This window comes from Trichoderma camerunense (assembly GCF_050948025.1).
Source record: "Trichoderma camerunense strain CBS 138272 chromosome Unknown V8C40scaffold_3, whole genome shotgun sequence".
Lineage (NCBI taxonomy): Eukaryota > Fungi > Ascomycota > Sordariomycetes > Hypocreales > Hypocreaceae > Trichoderma > Trichoderma camerunense.
In genome coordinates this window covers 1,930,034-1,947,487 of record NW_028145367.1, presented here as the reverse complement: position 1 = coordinate 1,947,487, position 17,454 = coordinate 1,930,034, and the positions used below count along the sequence as shown (strand labels likewise).

The 17,454-nt window shown below is 49.8% G+C and overlaps 6 protein-coding genes and 1 non-coding gene across 7 annotated transcripts; 3 read left to right on the top strand and 4 right to left on the bottom strand.

The window, feature by feature from the left end:
* Positions 1-2,122: 2,122 nt before the first annotated feature.
* V8C40DRAFT_236413 (uncharacterized protein) lies at positions 2,123-2,488 on the bottom strand. Its single transcript, XM_083214039.1, has one exon. It carries the CDS (start codon positions 2,415-2,417, stop codon positions 2,178-2,180), a length of 240 nt encoding a protein of 79 aa, XP_083077285.1. The 5' UTR covers positions 2,418-2,488; the 3' UTR covers positions 2,123-2,177.
* Positions 2,489-3,899: 1,411 nt separating this feature from the next.
* On the bottom strand, positions 3,900-4,941 carry V8C40DRAFT_236406 (uncharacterized protein). The gene is made up of 2 exons (XM_083214038.1): positions 4,357-4,941; positions 3,900-4,299 (listed from the first exon to the last, which is right to left on the bottom strand). The coding sequence occupies exons 1-2, from the start codon at positions 4,793-4,795 to the stop codon at positions 4,025-4,027; spliced, it is 714 nt and encodes a 237-aa protein (XP_083077284.1). The 5' UTR covers positions 4,796-4,941; the 3' UTR covers positions 3,900-4,024.
* Positions 4,942-5,123: 182 nt separating this feature from the next.
* Positions 5,124-5,224, top strand: V8C40DRAFT_t51. The gene has a single exon. It is a non-coding gene; the product is annotated as a tRNA-Phe (tRNA).
* A 14-nt stretch (positions 5,225-5,238) lies between these two features.
* Positions 5,239-8,094, bottom strand: V8C40DRAFT_236405 (metalloendopeptidase). Its single transcript, XM_083214037.1, has 3 exons — positions 6,925-8,094; positions 5,740-6,845; positions 5,239-5,678 (listed from the first exon to the last, which is right to left on the bottom strand). The coding sequence occupies exons 1-3, from the start codon at positions 7,654-7,656 to the stop codon at positions 5,405-5,407; spliced, it is 2,112 nt and encodes a 703-aa protein (XP_083077283.1). The 5' UTR covers positions 7,657-8,094; the 3' UTR covers positions 5,239-5,404.
* A 486-nt stretch (positions 8,095-8,580) lies between these two features.
* Positions 8,581-9,984, bottom strand: V8C40DRAFT_236400 (uncharacterized protein). Its single transcript, XM_083214036.1, has 3 exons — positions 9,406-9,984; positions 9,091-9,324; positions 8,581-8,996 (listed from the first exon to the last, which is right to left on the bottom strand). Exons 1-3 carry the CDS (start codon positions 9,584-9,586, stop codon positions 8,968-8,970), a joined length of 444 nt encoding a protein of 147 aa, XP_083077282.1. The 5' UTR covers positions 9,587-9,984; the 3' UTR covers positions 8,581-8,967.
* Positions 9,985-10,805: 821 nt separating this feature from the next.
* On the top strand, positions 10,806-11,870 carry V8C40DRAFT_236397 (CoA binding domain-containing protein). Its single transcript, XM_083214035.1, has 3 exons — positions 10,806-11,002; positions 11,075-11,731; positions 11,783-11,870. The coding sequence occupies exons 1-2, from the start codon at positions 10,903-10,905 to the stop codon at positions 11,440-11,442; spliced, it is 468 nt and encodes a 155-aa protein (XP_083077281.1). The 5' UTR covers positions 10,806-10,902; the 3' UTR covers positions 11,443-11,731; positions 11,783-11,870.
* Positions 11,871-12,576: 706 nt separating this feature from the next.
* Positions 12,577-16,177, top strand: V8C40DRAFT_236395 (baculoviral IAP repeat-containing protein). Its single transcript, XM_083214034.1, has 4 exons — positions 12,577-13,056; positions 13,123-13,416; positions 13,479-13,588; positions 13,644-16,177. The coding sequence occupies exons 1-4, from the start codon at positions 12,913-12,915 to the stop codon at positions 15,733-15,735; spliced, it is 2,640 nt and encodes an 879-aa protein (XP_083077280.1). The 5' UTR covers positions 12,577-12,912; the 3' UTR covers positions 15,736-16,177.
* Positions 16,178-17,454: the final 1,277 nt, after the last annotated feature.

Here is a 17,454-nt window from a genome sequence, read left to right as displayed (position 1 = left end):
CAGATGACAGCCAGACTAGGAGGAGATACGCGTTTGGGGATCTTCAGTTCAGGTGATGATGGTGGCCAGGATGAGATAGGCTTTGGTTATCGGCGTCATTTGTACCGGGGGTAAACCGTATATAAAGCTGGAGAGAGCACCACCTCGCAGGTGTTTTTTTTCTGTCCCCTTCCTAAATCGACTTCATCCAGCGGGTTTCAGTTAGGATCTGAAGGAGAGCATCGGGCCAAGTTTGGGCCGGTGAAGATACGTAAAACGTGGCGGTGGTATCAGCAGATGCCTGAACTATGTGCGAAGGATATGACAGATGATAGATGGCCAAGAGCAGCAGCTGAACGGACAGGCCGGGAGAGGAATGAGATCTAAGAGGCTGGATGGGCCACGCCGCAGCTCGCGTTTTTTCGTTCCTTGTCGTGCTTCTTGCTTCCGAAAATGACCGATGCCCAGCTTGAGGGAAAAAGATAAGTTAAGAGGGTGAGAGGAAGTGAGAATGAGCGAGAAGAAGGACGTAAAGATGAGGATTAGACAAATGACATGTGCTTCCCCAGACCAGGGCTACCCTTTTTACCGGAACGGACCCAGTGTGGATGGATTGTCACACAAGCGATGGGACGCTTTTAGGCCGGTCCCTCGCCGATGCTAGTGAGAAGAGAGGACTCGGCTTGAGCCAACCCAACCGCGGCGGTTTGTAAAAATGGCGTTTGCTTGGCGATCTTGAGGTCCGGAAGTGCGAATTAGGCAAAGGGGGGCCTGTTTTTCTCGTTCAATAAAGGGCGCCGCCACCGACCACCCGTGGCTAGAGTTTTAGAGCCCAGGCAGCTGTCCAAACGTAAGAATGATGATGGGCTTGTTTGCTGATTTTGGTTGACCGTCGAGTTGTTGAGAAATGCGGCCGGCCGAGTAAGACAAGACAGCAATCAGCAGCAAATTCAATGCAATGCAATGTAATGCAAATGGCTTCGATGCTCGTCCAAGTACGCAGTACCTGGCATGTCGTTCGCTAATCGCGCTGCTGGCGGGTCACTATTACTCAACGTCTTACCTTGTCTGCCCACGTACTCTGTACAAGTGCTGAGGCTAGCAAGTGCTGAGGCTAGATTCGTTTGGATTGGATGGGATGGATCCGTCTGTCGCTGAGTGGGATGGGTGCAATGCTTAGATGCCTTCCAGACTCACATGTACGAGGACGCACGATTACAAAGTACGACGTCCAAGAAAAAATTGTACGTACGCAAAATGCTTTACAGGAATCCCAGTGGCACGGCAGCATCCTCAATGCTTGGCATGATGAAAAACACAAATGGCTTGATCCTGACGTTTCCTACACTGAAGCAACCTGTTCTATTTCTGTATCACAGAATAGTCCCGCGTGCTGTCAAAACTACGTTGACCAGTGAGATAGCAATCCCCTTTTTCCCTCCCAGCATCCGACTCATACATCGAGCCGTGCCTGGAGCCCACAAAAGTGTCTCGGTGGCTTTTTGTGCGTGTTTCCGAACGCCTGGTTTCAGGTTCTGAGCTTTCTGTCTTTCTCCCCGAGAGCCTAGTGCTTGCTTGCACGGAGTATTATCCCTAGGTATGCCTAGCATAATAACGGAGATGGGCCCATCCGCGCGTGCATGCTTACCAAAATGAATTCACGAGAGTCCATCCAAGAAGTGCCACTGATAAATGAAAACTACGGTAATCCGTAATACCAAGAGATGAGAGATGCAATGCAACACCCAGTGATTTGCTCTGCCTGTGATTGGTACCGTGTACGAGTGCTGTCACAGGAGCACGAGCACAATCACAAGCACAGCTCCAAAATGTCTTGATGCTTCTTCCAATTAATTAGTCACCCAAATAAATCAGGGTCCAATGCATGCACCCATCTGTCGTCGCAAGTGGGGACGGGCGCAGGTATGCGATACCGACGCCGTTTCTGCTAGTCAATCGGGCCTTGCAACCTTGTCTTATCTGTGACGGATCAAAATTAATAACCGCTCGAGATAAAGCTGCGCTTGGCATCTTGGCCTTGCCTTGTACAAGGTACAACGCAGCGCCGGCCCAAAAGAGCGCTAGCAGTAATATTTCCGTGTCGCATGTACGTCACCGCCGGCCGTGCATTTTCCCCCCTTGGGATGGATGCTCTTCTCTCTCCACCAAACTGGAGATCGGATTCGAGTCAAACAAGATCAATTGCGTTTTCGTGCTGTCAACGGGCCCCAAATCAGGCAGCTTCGGGAAGAGGGCGTCGGCACTACTAGATGCTGGATTACATGATGAGGACCTTCAAACAGCGTGAAGCCTCGTCGAAATTGCCGGTGCTGCCAGCCGATCTCTCTCTGTGCCGAATCGGGCCAATGCGTGGCGGTAGTGTAAATAAAATCAGCCCAATAAGAAGGAAAAAATAAGCAACAAACGCAACACTGCATTGGTTCCGCTAAGCAAAGAGGCCAAAAAAACACAAAAAGCTGCTACTGCTCCGTAAAGCTCGTACTATTACCAAATGGAAAAGCCTCGCTGCGACAGGCCTTGAATACCTCTCACGTAATGGCCAACGCCTGCGCTCAGCCCCCCGGTGCCCATCTCAGGTGGCATGTCACCACCACTCCATCTCCATTCAGATGTCGGCATATTGGCAGCCACTACATCTTGATTCAGCCTCATTGGGTGGTTCTGGCAACACATCTCGTGCCGTTGGCGGTACAGGCACAAGGCAAGGCGCCAAGGCACGTTAGCCGAGCTCCGGAGGTTGCATTTGCGAGAATTAAGTGACAAATTGCAATATACGAGTTACAGCCGTCTGTCGTGGTTTATCTGTCTTCATCAGACGAGAAACCTCGCTCTTGCTTGCCCACCCCTGTTCCCCTTTTTTGTTCCTCATCACCTTTGATGCAAAACGAGAGAGAGGCCGGAACAGAAACGAACAACGAAAATAGCTCGGCTCATCGCCCCAAACCCCTGCCCGTGAAATACACGTGCCCCCCACACAATCGAACGAAACTCCCCGTTTTGCGGCCTTTTTGGCTCTGGGATGTTGATATTCCCCCAAACGACCGCGCCAACCGTCAGGTTTTCCCTCTCGTATTGTGTGCTTGTAATATCTCAAGGCCGCAGAGAACACGTAACAAATATGTGAACCGCGCGCGCGCCAACTTTTTACCGTTAATTAGTACTATTTTCTCCGTGGTCCGTTCTTCGGTCGTCTCCGCGAACTCCTTCTTTAGTCAACGTAGCAACGGCCCGTTTTCTTGTTTCATTACCGGTGCTCCAATCAAGCCCATCTCAAAGTTCCCTCCCGCACAGCGTTGGATCGCCGCGGCCCCGAAAAAGCTCAAACCGAGGGGCCGTCGAGAACGAACTTTGTCCAAGTGACTCAGTAGACGTCATCTGCATGAGGATCTGGGCTCGATCGAGACAAAAATGTTTTTGAGTCTTGACAAAAGTACATCTTGGCTCTTCCTCACGGAGCGCGCATTGGCATGCATCTTTTTTATTTCCCCCCTCCTCCCTCACGCGATCTGGGATGCAGGCCCGCAGCTATGATGAGATGACACTACGTAACGAGATTTCGCTTCTCCCGCGCTCGTCTGCTGATTCTTGACCGCACGTTTGACGTGAAATAAACTCGGTCGTTTCGAATTATCCCGAGGCCCGGAATCGTTATTCTCCGTTCCCTCCATGTCTTGCCATCCCATCTCTGGTATCGAGGCCACGACTCATTGTTAAGACGTTGGGTGGCCAATCTTTTCAGCTGAACATGCCATTCCCCCGTGGAGAAGATCGATACGTGTAGACAAGTTCCCCCAAATCAGGCTATATGCCACGTGCATGTGGGGATTCCGCCCGTGATGCAATTCGTGCGATGCTGTGCAGCTTTGTTAGGCCATTGGCCGTGTAAGCTTGGTGTTTCCATCACAAGATTGACAAGACATGTATCGAGCCGCAAGATGAATGTCTTTCGCTTCTATATGCAAACCGTCATATCTATCAACACCTCTATCTCTCATTCATAACCTTGTACATTTAAACTCCCGATTCATGATGCTGCCGCTCCGTTCTTCGGCGGCGTCCACACCATGCATTTTTCTTCATAAAATTCCGTAGGCTCACTCGATCCTCGAGGCGGCAACATCATCGATAGCTCATCCCTGATTTCAAAGCCCATCTTTTGGTAAAACGTCACTGCATTCATCGTAGCTTCTAGCACAAGAGGGAGGCCCTCTGCCGCGGCGAGTTCCTGGACCTTGCGCAGAAGCAATGATGCAGCTCCGCGTCCAGCCCAGCGAGGATCCGTGCAAAGATACGTTGGATCTATGGTTATCTTGTTGTTAGCAGCCACTCAAATCCAAGACGTCTCATCGAACTCACGATAATACGCCGTCTCTTTTCCCACAGCCCTATTCCTCACCCTCTCCGTCAACCTCGCATACGGATCCAAATACTCCGCCCTCGCAACATCCGGCCACTCCTCCTCCTCAACCTCCTCCTGCTCCTGTCCTCCTTCGCCAGGCCTATGAACAAGCCACTTGACAAAACTCACCACCTCCCCCGTCTTCCCATCCTTTGCAACCAGCACCCCCTTGTCCCCGTCTCTCAAATGCTCCAGCGTGTTCCTCTCCAGCCAGCCGTGGAAGAACTGCAGACCCTCCGGGCTCGGGAACTGCGCGTGCGTAAGGAGGTTCTCGTCCATGGCCCGCAGGTGCACCGTTGATACCGCCGAGACATCGGTTTCGGACGGCGTGCAGAGTATAAGTGACATTGTAGTTGTGGTTTTTCTATTTTTGGCGGATTTATGTAATGAATGCATTCATCAACTCATTTGTCGATTCATCTCAACAGCTTAATCTCACTCAGCCTCTTCGTAAATGAAACATCGTACACACAGAACAAATATCACAACTTGGACTCACATGCCCACCCACGCTGTCTGCAACATTGTGGAAACTTCATCATCCAATCAACAAAAAAAGATACGTACTCATGATCCACCTGATTGGCAGAGCTGCATCTGCCCCACCAAAATCTAGATCTCCACTCTTTCAACCCCCACGATCCAAGCCATCTTCCCACAATCACAGTCATAGTCACAGCCTGTATAATGTGAAAAATCCCGCTACTCTTTCAACCAATGGATTGCGACCTTAGCTCAGCTGGGAGAGCGTCAGACTGAAGTCTTCCAACTCCAGTCATCTTAATTGACATCTGAAGGTCGTGTGTTCGATCCACACAGGTCGCAATTTTTTGTCTTTTTGGCAGGTCAGTCAAGCGAGTTAGTAGTGGGGAGTCATCTATTCTATATATTTAGAATGATATAATAACTATTTGGCTCCCCCTGAGTTGCTGATGTATGTGTCTGCAATGTTCCTTTTTGTACTGGTATCATTCAAATACCAACTAGCTATATGGGTGCCAACACTTATTTGGCAGAAATGCCCAATTCTTCGTAAAACGCCTCGGTGCTTGGCTCTCTGCCCAAAAACTCCTTCAAAAACTCCATCTCTTCGATGCTGCCGCCGCGTTCCAGCACAGTGTGGCGGTATCGTCGGCCTTCCTTGCCGTCCATTGGGTTCTTCTTGAAGAAGGAATGGAACATGTCCAACGAGAAAACTTCAGAATAGAGGTAGCCATAGTAGCCGGCATCGTAACCTCCGAGGAAGTGACCAACGGTGGCATGTCGGTTGCCCCAATCACTAGAATATGTTAGTAACAGGCGACGCAATCGGGTGGAATAGAGAAATGGGGTGGTCATACATAGATTCACCGGCATCCTCAGGGCCCTTGATGCCCGAGATATCGTGACGGAGCTGGTTCCACAGCCTGCCATATTGTATGTTTTTGGCTTCCTCTGGGGACTTGGGGCTATGAACGGTCATGTCAAAAGTTCCGATAACGAGCTGAGACAGTGCGCCGATTGCAGAGTTGAGATGCTTGGTCTTTACCAGCTTCTCTACAAGCTCGTCAGGGATGCTTTCTCCAGTCTCCCAGTGCTTCGACAGCGATTTCAATACACTTGGCGTCCAGCACCAGTTCTCAAGCATCTGAGAGGGTGCTTCGACGAAATCAGCCACGGTGGCAGTGCCATGGGTATAGCTGAAACGAGATCGGCCAGCAAGGTCATGGATGCCGTGGCCAAGCTCGTGGAAGAAGGTAACGACTTCATGGTGCTTGAGCAGCGACGGCTTGGTCGCGGTTGGCTTGCTGAAATTGCACACCAGGGAGGTTGAAGGGTAGCTTCTCTTTCCATCCACTGTGAGGAAGCCGGGCTCGATTCCAAAGTTTGCGTAATGGCCGTACTTGTTGTCTCTGGGGAACAGATCAAGGTATAGGTAGCCACAGAATTCACCACCCTTGGCGGCCTCATCCCAGACGCTGTAAATGATGACATCTTCATGCCAGGAAATGTCTTCAGCTTTTCCGCTAGGGCTCAGTCGCGCGCGATCCTCCGGGCCGAGCTCAACAAAGACAAAGCCAAAGATTTCTTCAAAAATCTTCAGCATGCCAGCAAATGTTGATTCTGCTGGGTAGTACTGTGAGATGGCGACCTCATCTACACTGTACTCCTTTTCTTTCATGATTCTCGTGTAGTAGCCAGCGTCCCACATATAAAAATTGCCGTCAAAGGGGATGCCACGTTCTTCATAGTCTCGCTTCTTGTATTCTGTGAGTTTCTGGACTTCCTTCTCACCGCCAGGGGCTAAGCGAGTTCTCAAGTCGCCCAAAAACTCGTTGACGCGGGTCGGCGACTTGGCCATCTTCTCCTCAATCCGGACGCTGGCATGGTTCGGGTAGCCTAAAAGTCGAGCAGCTTCATCTCGAAGCACCATAATCTCCTTGAAGTTTTCGACATTGTTGTTTACCTGAATATGCCGTGTCAGCCAAAGAGTCATATATAGTAATACTTAGTGCGCGGAGAACCCTGATGGGCTGATCTCATACCTTGTTGGAATCCGCAATGACATATCTGCGTCTAGTATCTTCATGTATAGCATACTTGGTCAAAGGGGTAAAGTGGTTGTATTTGAATGTGACCTTCACTTTTCCTTCGTTTTCGCCGGTTCCCTTCTCGAGCGTGTCGACATCAATATCATCCTTGGGCACTCCCTCGAGCTCCTGGGGAGTAAACCAGACTCCACCTTTTTCCTCGTTGAGATTCTTCTTGCCCAGGATGCAGAGTTGACTAAGGCGCTTCTGGATCTCCTTGAAGCGGTCTCTCTTCTCTCCAGGTGGAAGAAGCAAGCCATTGCGGATGTACTTTTGGCGCTCCTTCTCCAGGATATGGAGCGACTCTTTATCCAAGTTTTGAGACTCTCGGGTGGCATAGGCCGCGTCTACCAGCTTGAACACATCCTCTCGCATCTTTGCCTCAATATAGAAATCGTTCAAGAGCTCTTCCGCCTTGGTAGAAGCTTCTCGGAGGGACTCGTTTGTCGATACATGTTGATAAAAGGTCAGGATGTTCTGGGGGCCTGAAGAATCGTTGCCATCAATGAGGATGGGCTTCAGAGTGTTGTCGAAGGTGGCAGTCTCGGGGGTGACGCTGGCGACGATTTGATCCAAGACACTCTTGCTCTGGTCAGCGCTCTTCTTCGCATCGGCCAGGATGGATTCAGCCGTGGCCGTAAAGACCGGCGGCCGCTGCGGCGGGTTTCGAAATTGCTCGGGAGCCATGCTGCTGGTGGTCAAGAAGCGACGATATGACGGAAGACGGGCTATTCCTTGCAGCCGTACGTGACTCGCAAGAGAGTTGAGGCGCAGAAGAGCTCGTTGGGAAGCCAGGGTTGCGGCGAGAAGGAGCACGAGGAGAGAGAGGAGGAGAAGGAGGGGCTTTATGGCACGAGGTCGCTCCAGCTCGATGACGGGCGGTCCTTACGTACGAAGTACAAGCTTGGCCGGTGGTTCTGTCCCAAATTGGCCCGCTCGGACTGCAGGACGTATGACAGCGTGATGTTGCTTCAGCCTACCAGAAGGGCGGAAATTGAGTGCTGGTGAGGGGTAGGTAGAATGATGCCCAGAGACGAGACAGTTTGACGCGGCAGAACGCGGCTTTGGGTTGAACAGTGTGAATTGGGAGTCTAGACCGAAGAACGTTAATTGTGTTGATTGTATTATTACATTGAATTATACTACTATAGTATTGTGTTGTACTCGTATTGCATTGTTTATTTAGTGCCGATAAATGGCTGCTGGCTTCAGCCGCCTCTCGCCTCCCATGGGGCAGAGGCTGTTCTCATAATAGCTATTAGACTTTACAAAAGGCATCATTAATGCTAAGCTAGGCCGCTTAGTAGCTTCTTCAACGGCGCCGAGAACGCCGGATTTATACTGAAGAAATGCCAAGTCGGTCCAAAGCAGCAAGTAATGTTATTGCCACCTATTGTACTCGTATGCAGTCAAGGCAGCTTACTGGCGTGGGCTGTGAATTCAGTTTGGGCAGCAGTACCACATGTCAATACCTTAAGCTCCGGTATTGGCACTTTGGAGTGACTCTATCCGGCAGGTGGTGAGCCGCTAAGCCCAACCGCATCGCGGGGTTGCTCCGCATGCAAAGGGGTTGAAGACAGGTTAATCAGCCATGCAATCGGAAAATTACATGCCAATTTAACGGCTGTAACAAGGTTGATTTACAGCTACTAAAGTCCAAATATACAGTGGTTATCTACGCCTTTAATACTTGATGTAGATATGAAACAATTTACTATTGCCTATCAAGGTAGTGGTCACTCTCCATCAAGCAAAATATTCAGATTCAAGACGTGCTTGGGCCGACTCATTTCATGGTGCACTCCAAGTACCAACACATATTCATATTCCACTGGTAGCAAACAAAGTCTACGGCCATCCCGTACAAAAGAAAAATTCATCAATCCCAAGCGTGCCCAATTTCACTGCCATAATCAAAACAAACACATAGCAACGCCATCCCGTTCGTAGATGCACTTAGATGCCACTGGGGGTTAGGTTCTTCGTACAAGGGGAATCTTAGTTGGCGAGGATAGTTCGGACAAGATCTGCGGAGGAAACAAGCGCACGGTCAGCAAGCTAGATGTGATATAGGGAGAGAAATGCAGGCGAGAGAAAAAAAGCATGCCAGTGAGGCCGTACCTGTGTAGTTGATCTGGCCAGAGCTGGTGTCCACAGCCTTGAGCAGCTCGTCGACCTCCTCCTCCGTCATCTTCTCGCCCAGGTTGGTCAGGATGTACTTGAGCTGGCCGACGCCGATAAAGCCCGTCATGTCTTTATCAAACACTTGGAAGCCACGGCAGTATTCTTCGGGCTCGCCAGGGTCGCGGAATCCGCCGGGTCGGTTTAAGATGCGCTGGAAGGTCTCGAAATCAACTGCACCAGGGGTAAGGAGCACGAGTCAGCACAGCTGCGCATAATCGACAAAACGAGAACGGGAGAATATGCGAAACCTACATTCGCCTCCAAGGCCCTTCTCCAGCTCCTGGATCTCGGCCAGCGTGGGGTTCTGGCCGCATGCTCGCAGCAGGTCGCCCAGCGAGTCGACGGCACAGCGACCGTTGCCGCGCTTGTCAAACAGGGCAAAAGCCTCCTTGTAGTTGGTCGAGGCCTGGGAATCAAACTGATTAGAAGCCATGTTTCTTTTTGTCCTTTTTCTTCTTCGCTTCGTTTCTCAAAATGTGCAAATGCCAGGCTGAAGCGCAAGTCTCTCGAATGCGACCGGGTGGTGCAGCGTCTTTCGCAGGAGAAATGGGGGACAAGCGGTTTGTTTTGGGATATTTTGGCTTTCGAGTTGCGCGCAAAACGGGAAGCAACAGGTGCTGGCGAATCATGTGCGGCGCCAGCACCAGACGAACTCGGGCCGGCTTTGTTTACATCGAGCGGTGCTGGGGCAACTCACCATTGTGATTGGTGTCTTAGCTTTGCTTTGTCAGATGAGACTTGTTTCTGTGTCGCTGTCGCAAAAGTCGGTTCGGGTTCAGCTCGCGTCTTCCAAAAACCGTCGTCAATGATGTCTTTCAGACTCAACAATGATGCAAAGTTGAAAATGACAACAAGAGGTCTGCGTCTCCTGACATTGATGCCCCACTGGGTCCCCTTGCCTGGTCCTGACGGGGCAACGAGTCAATAGTCGGCATCGCAGCCAATCGACCTGTCGCTTGTCGTGGAGGCGGTCTGTATAATTAGGCGGCATAAGGATGGATGATTTGCTGCCGTGGTTTATGCCGTGCATTGCGCCCCATAACAACGCTACGGTTCTGATTATGCATCTTCTAAAGGAGTAGTCTGGAGTAGTATTGCCGCTGTTTACCAAGAATAGAGCAGGACCGGGGTTTTCAAACAGCCTCCGTCTCACTGCCTATCGTAGAGTGCTGTAATTTCCAAAACACAAGAGCGAGCATCACACCAAGGATTGTTTGTGGTTGTAGATAATAAAATGGTCATCAGAATTACACAGAGCATTATAGATATATAGCGTGCCTTATTTTTAGATATTTACCTACAGCTAAATATTGTGTATGAGCAACAACCTTACTATAATGGTCTATCGCCAAGTCTGTTTACGCCTACAGGTTGGTCACCTTAGACTCTGTAGGCCGCCTACCCTATAATTCACTATGCCATCTCGAGGGCCTCCCCATTTCCTCGATTCGGCAGCAGGATACTCAGCTAATTGCTACTCTACCTGATCATGACAAATAATTACAGTCTGAATCGGTTGTTATCTATGTCTATGCCGTTCATCCGTCAAATGTTACCTTGAAGTGCCATCCTGAGATAACCTCAACATGTTCCGATAATCAACCGATGAGGACTTCCTGTGATTAATCACGTCAGCTAGCCGGCTCCGGTGCTTAGAAATATCCTCATAAAGAATACTCAATCCCTCTCAAACAAATAAGCTCACAAGTAAATACCTCTCTTCACGAAAATCACACAGCTACAGGAAACATGGCTGCAGTCACCGAGGCCACGGCCAAGCGCTTCTTCTCATCTCCCTTCTTTGCGGTTGTAGGAGCTAGCTCCAACCCCGCCAAATTTGGTCACAAAGGTTCAACACAAGCCCCTCCTTCATGCCCTTTGATATCAGAGCAGCTCACTAATCGGTCGTTATTCTTTACAGTTCATGCCTGGTATCTGAATCATGATCTGCCCGTCACTCCCATCAACCCAGCGTCCAAGACCGTCACGGTAAATGACGAGGATTACCCTACATTGCCAGATGTGAAGTCACTACCGAAGCCGACGGAAACGTCTGTCTCCATCATCACTCATCCCGGCATCACCATCAATGTTCTCAAGGAAGCCAAGAGCGTTGGTATCCCCGCAGTCTGGCTGCAGCCCGGCACTTTCGACAAGGATGTTCTGGATTTCGCCCTGGCTGACGGAACTTTTGAGGCTGTCGTCTACGGAGATGGAGGCCGGGGCTCTGAAGGCTGGTGTGTCCTTGTTGATGGTGGAAAAGCTTTGAAGGATGCTGGAAAGTTGTAGTGTAGCTCTGAATTGCTGCTATTGCACGGCGAACCGGATGGAGGTTTTCTCAATTGAAATACTATCTGTGGTCATTATATCCGTTATCGGACTCACCCTGCCGTGCACCGGAGGGACTGGATGAGATTAGACCGAGTGAGATTACAGAGGATATGGCTTCGAAGGCGGCTCATCTGTTCAACTCATGAACAACTAACTATCTGCATAAAAGATGAAAATAAGCTCAGACTACCAAAATTTGCACGAGAAATGTCTAAACCACCATTCTGCGAGTGACAGGCTGGAAAAAGTACTTTACCCATACCTTATTTTACGAATAAAATCTCACGCTATCAAGTAGTATAGGAGTAATTGGAGAAAGAGGGCGCCTAAATACGGTCGTTCGGTGGCATATGGGCCGTGTGAACAGCATTTCATATAGATACCGCATGGAGATTGAGATATAAGATAAAAGTAGTATGAAATCCTTTCGTAGATACTTGGTGGATAGAATACCAGATAAGGCCACGTTATGTAGGTAGATCCAATGCCACGACGCACGTTTTAAATGAAGACTTCCGGAAAGCCAACGTAAGTACATCCTCTATCCCACATCTCTTATGGACCATGGCGGCTCAGTTCAAGATTCTGTATTGTACCTTGGATATCCCATATATAAAGTTACTCTATTCTATTCATCTTATGCTTCTATTCACACAAATATATTTACACCATCGTATTCATTTTAACTACATACCTATACTTGTACTTGAGAAGATTGAGACCAAGGATTTTGAGCTCTACTTCTGCTATCGGGCTCTGCCATTCTGCGACTACAGCGCCCTGAGCCCTTGGTCACCATCTAACCTACTATTTACCTTATGATGGATTTTGAAAATGAAAATTGAGAAAAGGAGCTGTGGCCAGTTGTAATGTAAGTTTAGTTGTATATTCAACTTATTACAACCAAGCTCCTATTATCTGGTCGATGATCCATGGATTGCAAATTACGGTGCCAGCCCTCCCTAGTGTGGCGCTTCCAGGGGCTTCCAGGGAGCCAAGCGCTGTAAGTTCAGTGGCTGAACCCGCGCCCCACCCCTGCGATGGAAGTAAACAAACGCGGTCGCGGACCCACGTCACGATGCAGCGTCAAACAAACAATCAACTGTTGTCTCAGCTGCTGTCCATTCTTGCAGGCACAATCTCGACTCAACTCCCCCAATCGAAGCCGAAACCCCGATATCCCACCTCTATCAGGCCTCGACAAAACACAGATACCTCACAATCACGTCTCGCAAACCGCCGATATACACCCAGTTGGCACTTCCTGAGATGCTGCTCTTGTGCCTCTGATAGTCGGTTAAGAGCTTTGCGCCCTTCGTGCCTGCGTTGTCTCCTGTTCACGCCATTCCGACCTGGAGCCAATATACGAGTATACAACAACAAGCCTCCAGCTGCTATCCCTCGCCTACGCCTGAGGCGATCCTCAACATGGCCACAGAATTTGATCAGTATTTTACCTACGAAGCCCGCCTGGCTTCCTTTCAGAAAGCCACTAGGAAGCGCGGATCAACAACCGGTGGCCGAGCAGCCAAGGCTCTCAATTGGCCCCATAAGCAGATTTCTATCGCAAGCGTACGCGCCCTATTATTTCCAGGCAGCGCATCGATGGGAGACGTGCTGACCTCTTCTCTTCTGTAGCTTGCTAGGGCCGGGTTTGTGTTTAGACCAAGCCCTGATAGCCCAGATAACACTATTTGTTTTCTATGCGGAAAGGGACTCGATGGATGGGAAGCAGGCGATGACCCGATATACGAGCACGTCAAACATGCCCCCCATTGCGGCTGGGCAATAGTTGCTGCCATTGAGGTTGACATGGGCGACTATGGACGAGAGGATCCCAACGACCCCGAGATGATCGAAGCACGTAGAGCGACTTTTGCGGACCGATGGCCTCACGAAAACAAGAAGGGATGGAAGTGCAAGACTAAGCAGGTTTGTCGCCGCTCTAGAAGATGAAACCTAGGAACTGAAATATCATGCTGACATCTTACCAGCTGGTGGATGCTGGGTGGAAGTACACCCCGACCGAAGAATCAGACGACATGGCTACGTGTACATACTGTCAACTGGCACTCGATGGATGGGAGCAGGGTGACAAACCTTTGTGAGACTTGACCATCTGTCCCCTGGCCCGTACAGACTGACTAACTGTCATCTAGAGATGAACATTACAATCGATCCCCTGATTGTCCCTTTTTCTCCCTAATTAGCCAATACAGGGCACTGGGAAAAGGCTCTGTACGTGGAAAAGCATCGCGCAACTCGGCATCATCTGTTCAGTCTTATGGGACAGCCGCAGCCGACATTTCAAATGCCAGTGATGCGAGCATAGGACCTGAAGACAGTGTTCTTACAACTGCGTCTTCGGCTTCACAACTGGACATGAAAAAACCCAGAGCAAAGAAGGGGGCCGCGGCAAAGGCTGGTAGAAAGAAGATCCAGAAAGATGAACAGTCTGAGCTGGACCAGAGTAGCCAGATGGAGGAAGAAACACAGCGCCCAAAAGCTAGGCGCGGCAAGAAGAGGCCGAGCGACGCAGTGGAAGACCCAGTACTGAGTTCAACAGACGGGCCAATATCGAAAAAGCGAGCGTCACGAACCCCTAGCGTTGGTAGCATTGATGGTGTTCATGAATACGACTCCGAGGCGACCGACATCTCTAGGGCTTCCTACAAAAAGAATGCAGCGCAGCCTCCTTCCAAGAGGGGTCGTAAGGGCGCCCCGAAGTTGATCTCGCATGCATCCATGGCGTCCTTACGGGCTCGCGGCGGGATTCCAGACGATGATGAGATTGAACGTGAACTGGAGGCTGACCTGGATCGACAATTCACCGACGATGAGGAGATTTCATACGATTCTGACTTGTTACGAAACAAGGTCAAAGCAAATAGAACTGTGACAGACTCGGAGAATGAGGCTTTTCGACCCGCAAAGCCAAGGTCGCCTGAGTATGCCATGTTTGATCCGGCGGTGCCCGAACCCGCTGAGAATGAGCTTGATGACGAGCTTAAAGCCTTACAGGCTGAGATGGAGGTTGACGAAACAGAGCAGCCCCCGAAACCTAAAAGAGGTCGCAAAGCTGGTGTGCAAAAAGGGGCAAAACAAGTCAAGGCCCAAAAGGTCCAACAAGAGACTGAGTCCGAATTCCCAGAGTCACAGCAGGAAGAAGAGGGAGTGGGATCGGCTGACATTAGTGCGGGCAGCACTGCTGCTGGAAAGCGAGGGCGTGGACGGCCAAGGGCCTCGCTCGGGTCGCAAGATGAATCTGCCACTCTTGATGTTGCTGAGTCGTCACAACAATCAATTAAGCGCGGACCGGGTCGACCACCGTCTAGGTTGTCATTAGCATCTCTATTGTCCGCTGAGACTGGTGATGCCCCTCCTGCGGATGCCCCTATAAAGCGAGCTCGTGGTCGACCCTCAAATGCGTCATTGCTGTCACTGGAGTCAACGGGGTCGGATGAAGACATCTTGGCTGCGCCTGCCCCAGCACCAAAACGAAGGGGACGGCCGTCTAAAACTACCTCCGTGTTACACGGTCCTCGTGATATTGCAGCTGCTGAGAAGAGCGCTCCTGGGAAGCGTGGACGCGGAAGACCGGCTAAGAAATTGGTCGAAGCGATACCCGTGGAGCCTGTAGAGACGGAAGTCGAGGATGACTTTGTCGAAGCTCAGGAATCAGTGGAGGAACCTATGCGATTGCCTAAGCAGTCGCCAGTCCGAGCCATTTTCTCTCCTAGGGGAGCGGCTGGGTCCCTGGCAGCGTTGTCTGGTACTCCATCCAAGCTTTTGTCGCCTGTGCCTTCGGCTAGGCAGGCGGTTCTATCGCCTTCGCAATCCCCTCAATCATCAGACGCAGAGAACCAGCCGCCCTCTAATCTCACCGCCGCCAAGCGCCTTGTGCTGGCCCCCAAGGCGTCAACTCCCACCCATGGATCACCTTCGAAGCGCAACGTTATGGCCGGTGTTCGAAGCACAACGCCATGGGTAACGGCGAGTCTGGAGGCGATATTTGAGACGCCGCTCGAAAGTCCGGGCAAGGAGAATGAGGTAGATCGTTTTTTGAAACGAGGAAAGGAATTGACAAGTCCGGAAAGACGAATGACTGTCGAAGAGTGGATTTACTTTAACGCAGCCGAGGCCGAGAAGAAGCTCAAGTTCGAATGCGAGTCTTTGGTCAACCGATTCGAGATGGAGGGCACAAGAGCTATCAAAGTTCTGGAGGGCTTGGAGGTGGATGAAACCAGCTAACGGAAGCCCGAGTCAATGTGTAATGCGTTGTATATGATGGCGTGCATGGAACCATGGGAGGAGTTTTGTTCTTCTTTTTTTCTGATTTAGCAAATGGATACATCATGGGCACAAAAGATGATATGGCGATTGAGTCTTGGCTTTTTGCATTTGGGATTAGAATCGGGCGTTGGGAACAGGTCTATTTGGAAGTTGAATCAGTGACAGAGAGAGGGAGGCTAGCTGCAATACATGGCTTCAATCAGGAGGCATTTTCGATGCTGACGATGCTTTATCCTGTTGTCTTTACACGTGATGTTAGTCAATCGAATATAACACGATGCTCGACTGCTGTATGCTCTTGGAAGATGGACGTTTCCTCTACTTGCTGCTGTGAGATGATGTTGCCGCGTTTTGTGTCTATCAAACACTGGCTGAGTCAGTCCTCTTCTTGCATTGACATGTTCCACGTTTGCGTGTTGGAGAGTCTCACGACTCTTAGCTTTTGGAATGATACTGTTGCATACCTATGGCTTGATTTAGCGCGTGGCGGCTGATGGTTTCAAGACGGCTGATTGACAAGCTTTCATGCCATTCATTGTCACGAGTCAATGACTGAGCAATATTCATTAATTACATTTGACCCAAAAAGAGTGCATTTATAAATTGTGATATGGAAAAACAAGAGCCCTCATTGAGACTTAATAGACAAAGATCAGACACTAAATGCAACTCTCTGTTTATAAGTTATGCCATGGGCATATATATGCTTTATGATGTGAATTGAGTCTGTCAGCTGGGTGATGCTAGTCAGATGAGGCGTCGTCGATCATTTGAAAGGCGGCTTGGAATGGCATGCCGGAATGGAGACTATGTCTTTTCTGTCTTGCTGATTTCTCTCTCCCCCCTATTTTTACTTATATAATATGGATTCAATAAACCAGCTCGTTTGAAGAAAGCAGCGTTATCATATCCCAAAGAGAAGCTCAAGAAAACATCAAAATTAACCAACAAACAAGCAGTATGATAGGATTGTCATACCCGGGATTCATCGTCCCGATACCCAACGCAGACGAATACAACGACTTCGTAACGACTCTCCCGTTCTCTTCATCCGTCAAACGACGATTCTCCACGTCAAACAGCAGCAAGTCTCTCCAAAACGCAGCACAGCCTGCGCGGCCGAATAGGACGGGCGTTATGAAGAGGTTGCGCTTGTTGGTGGATGAAAGGATACATTCAAAGAGGGGATATGTGTTTCTACAACGGGGATGAAGCGACTGGTTTTACTTTTACTTTGGGTGTTTATTCTTGGGTGTTGGTGCTTTGATTATGTGGATTTGGTGTTGGGATACGGGCAAGATGAATGAAGGCAGCTGATCGGCTATTGAGGGGATGTCACCCGTGGATTCACTCACACAACCACACAATCTAAAAAGAAGAAAGGAGAGCAAACTTTCAATTCTGCTATAAAACAATTACGCTATGTGTTACTTTTCTGCTGCTGTTTCATAAATAATGAGATGACATCGCGAAAACAACTCAAAACCTTCAGTTACTACTCAACGCCCACAGGCATGTAGAGGCAATGCTGTATATACTCTACCCATAGACCTATTTCTGCTCTTTGCTCATTCTATTTGACCACTGTTGCACATAGTAAGCCTAACCAAGTCCTCTATTGCTCAATGAAATTCCCAAGTGGCGTCGTTGGGACGGCTACATGGATTCATCGTGTAC

Bases quoted from the DNA above. Each gene is read 5' to 3' on its own strand.
- V8C40DRAFT_236413 (XM_083214039.1), bottom strand. From the start codon at position 2,417: ATGCAGTGTTGCGTTTGTTGCTTATTTTTTCCTTCTTATTGGGCTGAT.
- V8C40DRAFT_236400 (XM_083214036.1), bottom strand. From the start codon at position 9,586: ATGGCTTCTAATCAGTTTGATTCCCAGGCCTCGACCAACTACAAGGAG. The intron at 9,325-9,405 runs GTAGGTTTCGCA...CCCCTGGTGCAG, and splicing joins GAAGGGCCTTGGAGGCGAAT to TTGATTTCGAGACCTTCCAG. The intron at 8,997-9,090 runs GTACGGCCTCAC...TTTCCTCCGCAG, and splicing joins TGGCCAGATCAACTACACAG to ATCTTGTCCGAACTATCCTC.
- V8C40DRAFT_236397 (XM_083214035.1), top strand. From the start codon at position 10,903: ATGGCTGCAGTCACCGAGGCCACGGCCAAGCGCTTCTTCTCATCTCCC. The intron at 11,003-11,074 runs GTTCAACACAAG...TATTCTTTACAG, and splicing joins CGCCAAATTTGGTCACAAAG to TTCATGCCTGGTATCTGAAT.
- V8C40DRAFT_236405 (XM_083214037.1), bottom strand. From the start codon at position 7,656: ATGGCTCCCGAGCAATTTCGAAACCCGCCGCAGCGGCCGCCGGTCTTT. The intron at 6,846-6,924 runs GTATGAGATCAG...CGGCATATTCAG, and splicing joins TCATTGCGGATTCCAACAAG to GTAAACAACAATGTCGAAAA. The intron at 5,679-5,739 runs GTATGACCACCC...AACATATTCTAG, and splicing joins GAGGATGCCGGTGAATCTAT to TGATTGGGGCAACCGACATG.
- V8C40DRAFT_236406 (XM_083214038.1), bottom strand. From the start codon at position 4,795: ATGCATTCATTACATAAATCCGCCAAAAATAGAAAAACCACAACTACA. The intron at 4,300-4,356 runs GTGAGTTCGATG...AGATAACCATAG, and splicing joins AAAAGAGACGGCGTATTATC to ATCCAACGTATCTTTGCACG.
- V8C40DRAFT_236395 (XM_083214034.1), top strand. From the start codon at position 12,913: ATGGCCACAGAATTTGATCAGTATTTTACCTACGAAGCCCGCCTGGCT. The intron at 13,057-13,122 runs GTACGCGCCCTA...TCTCTTCTGTAG, and splicing joins AGCAGATTTCTATCGCAAGC to CTTGCTAGGGCCGGGTTTGT. The intron at 13,589-13,643 runs GTGAGACTTGAC...ACTGTCATCTAG, and splicing joins GAGCAGGGTGACAAACCTTT to AGATGAACATTACAATCGAT.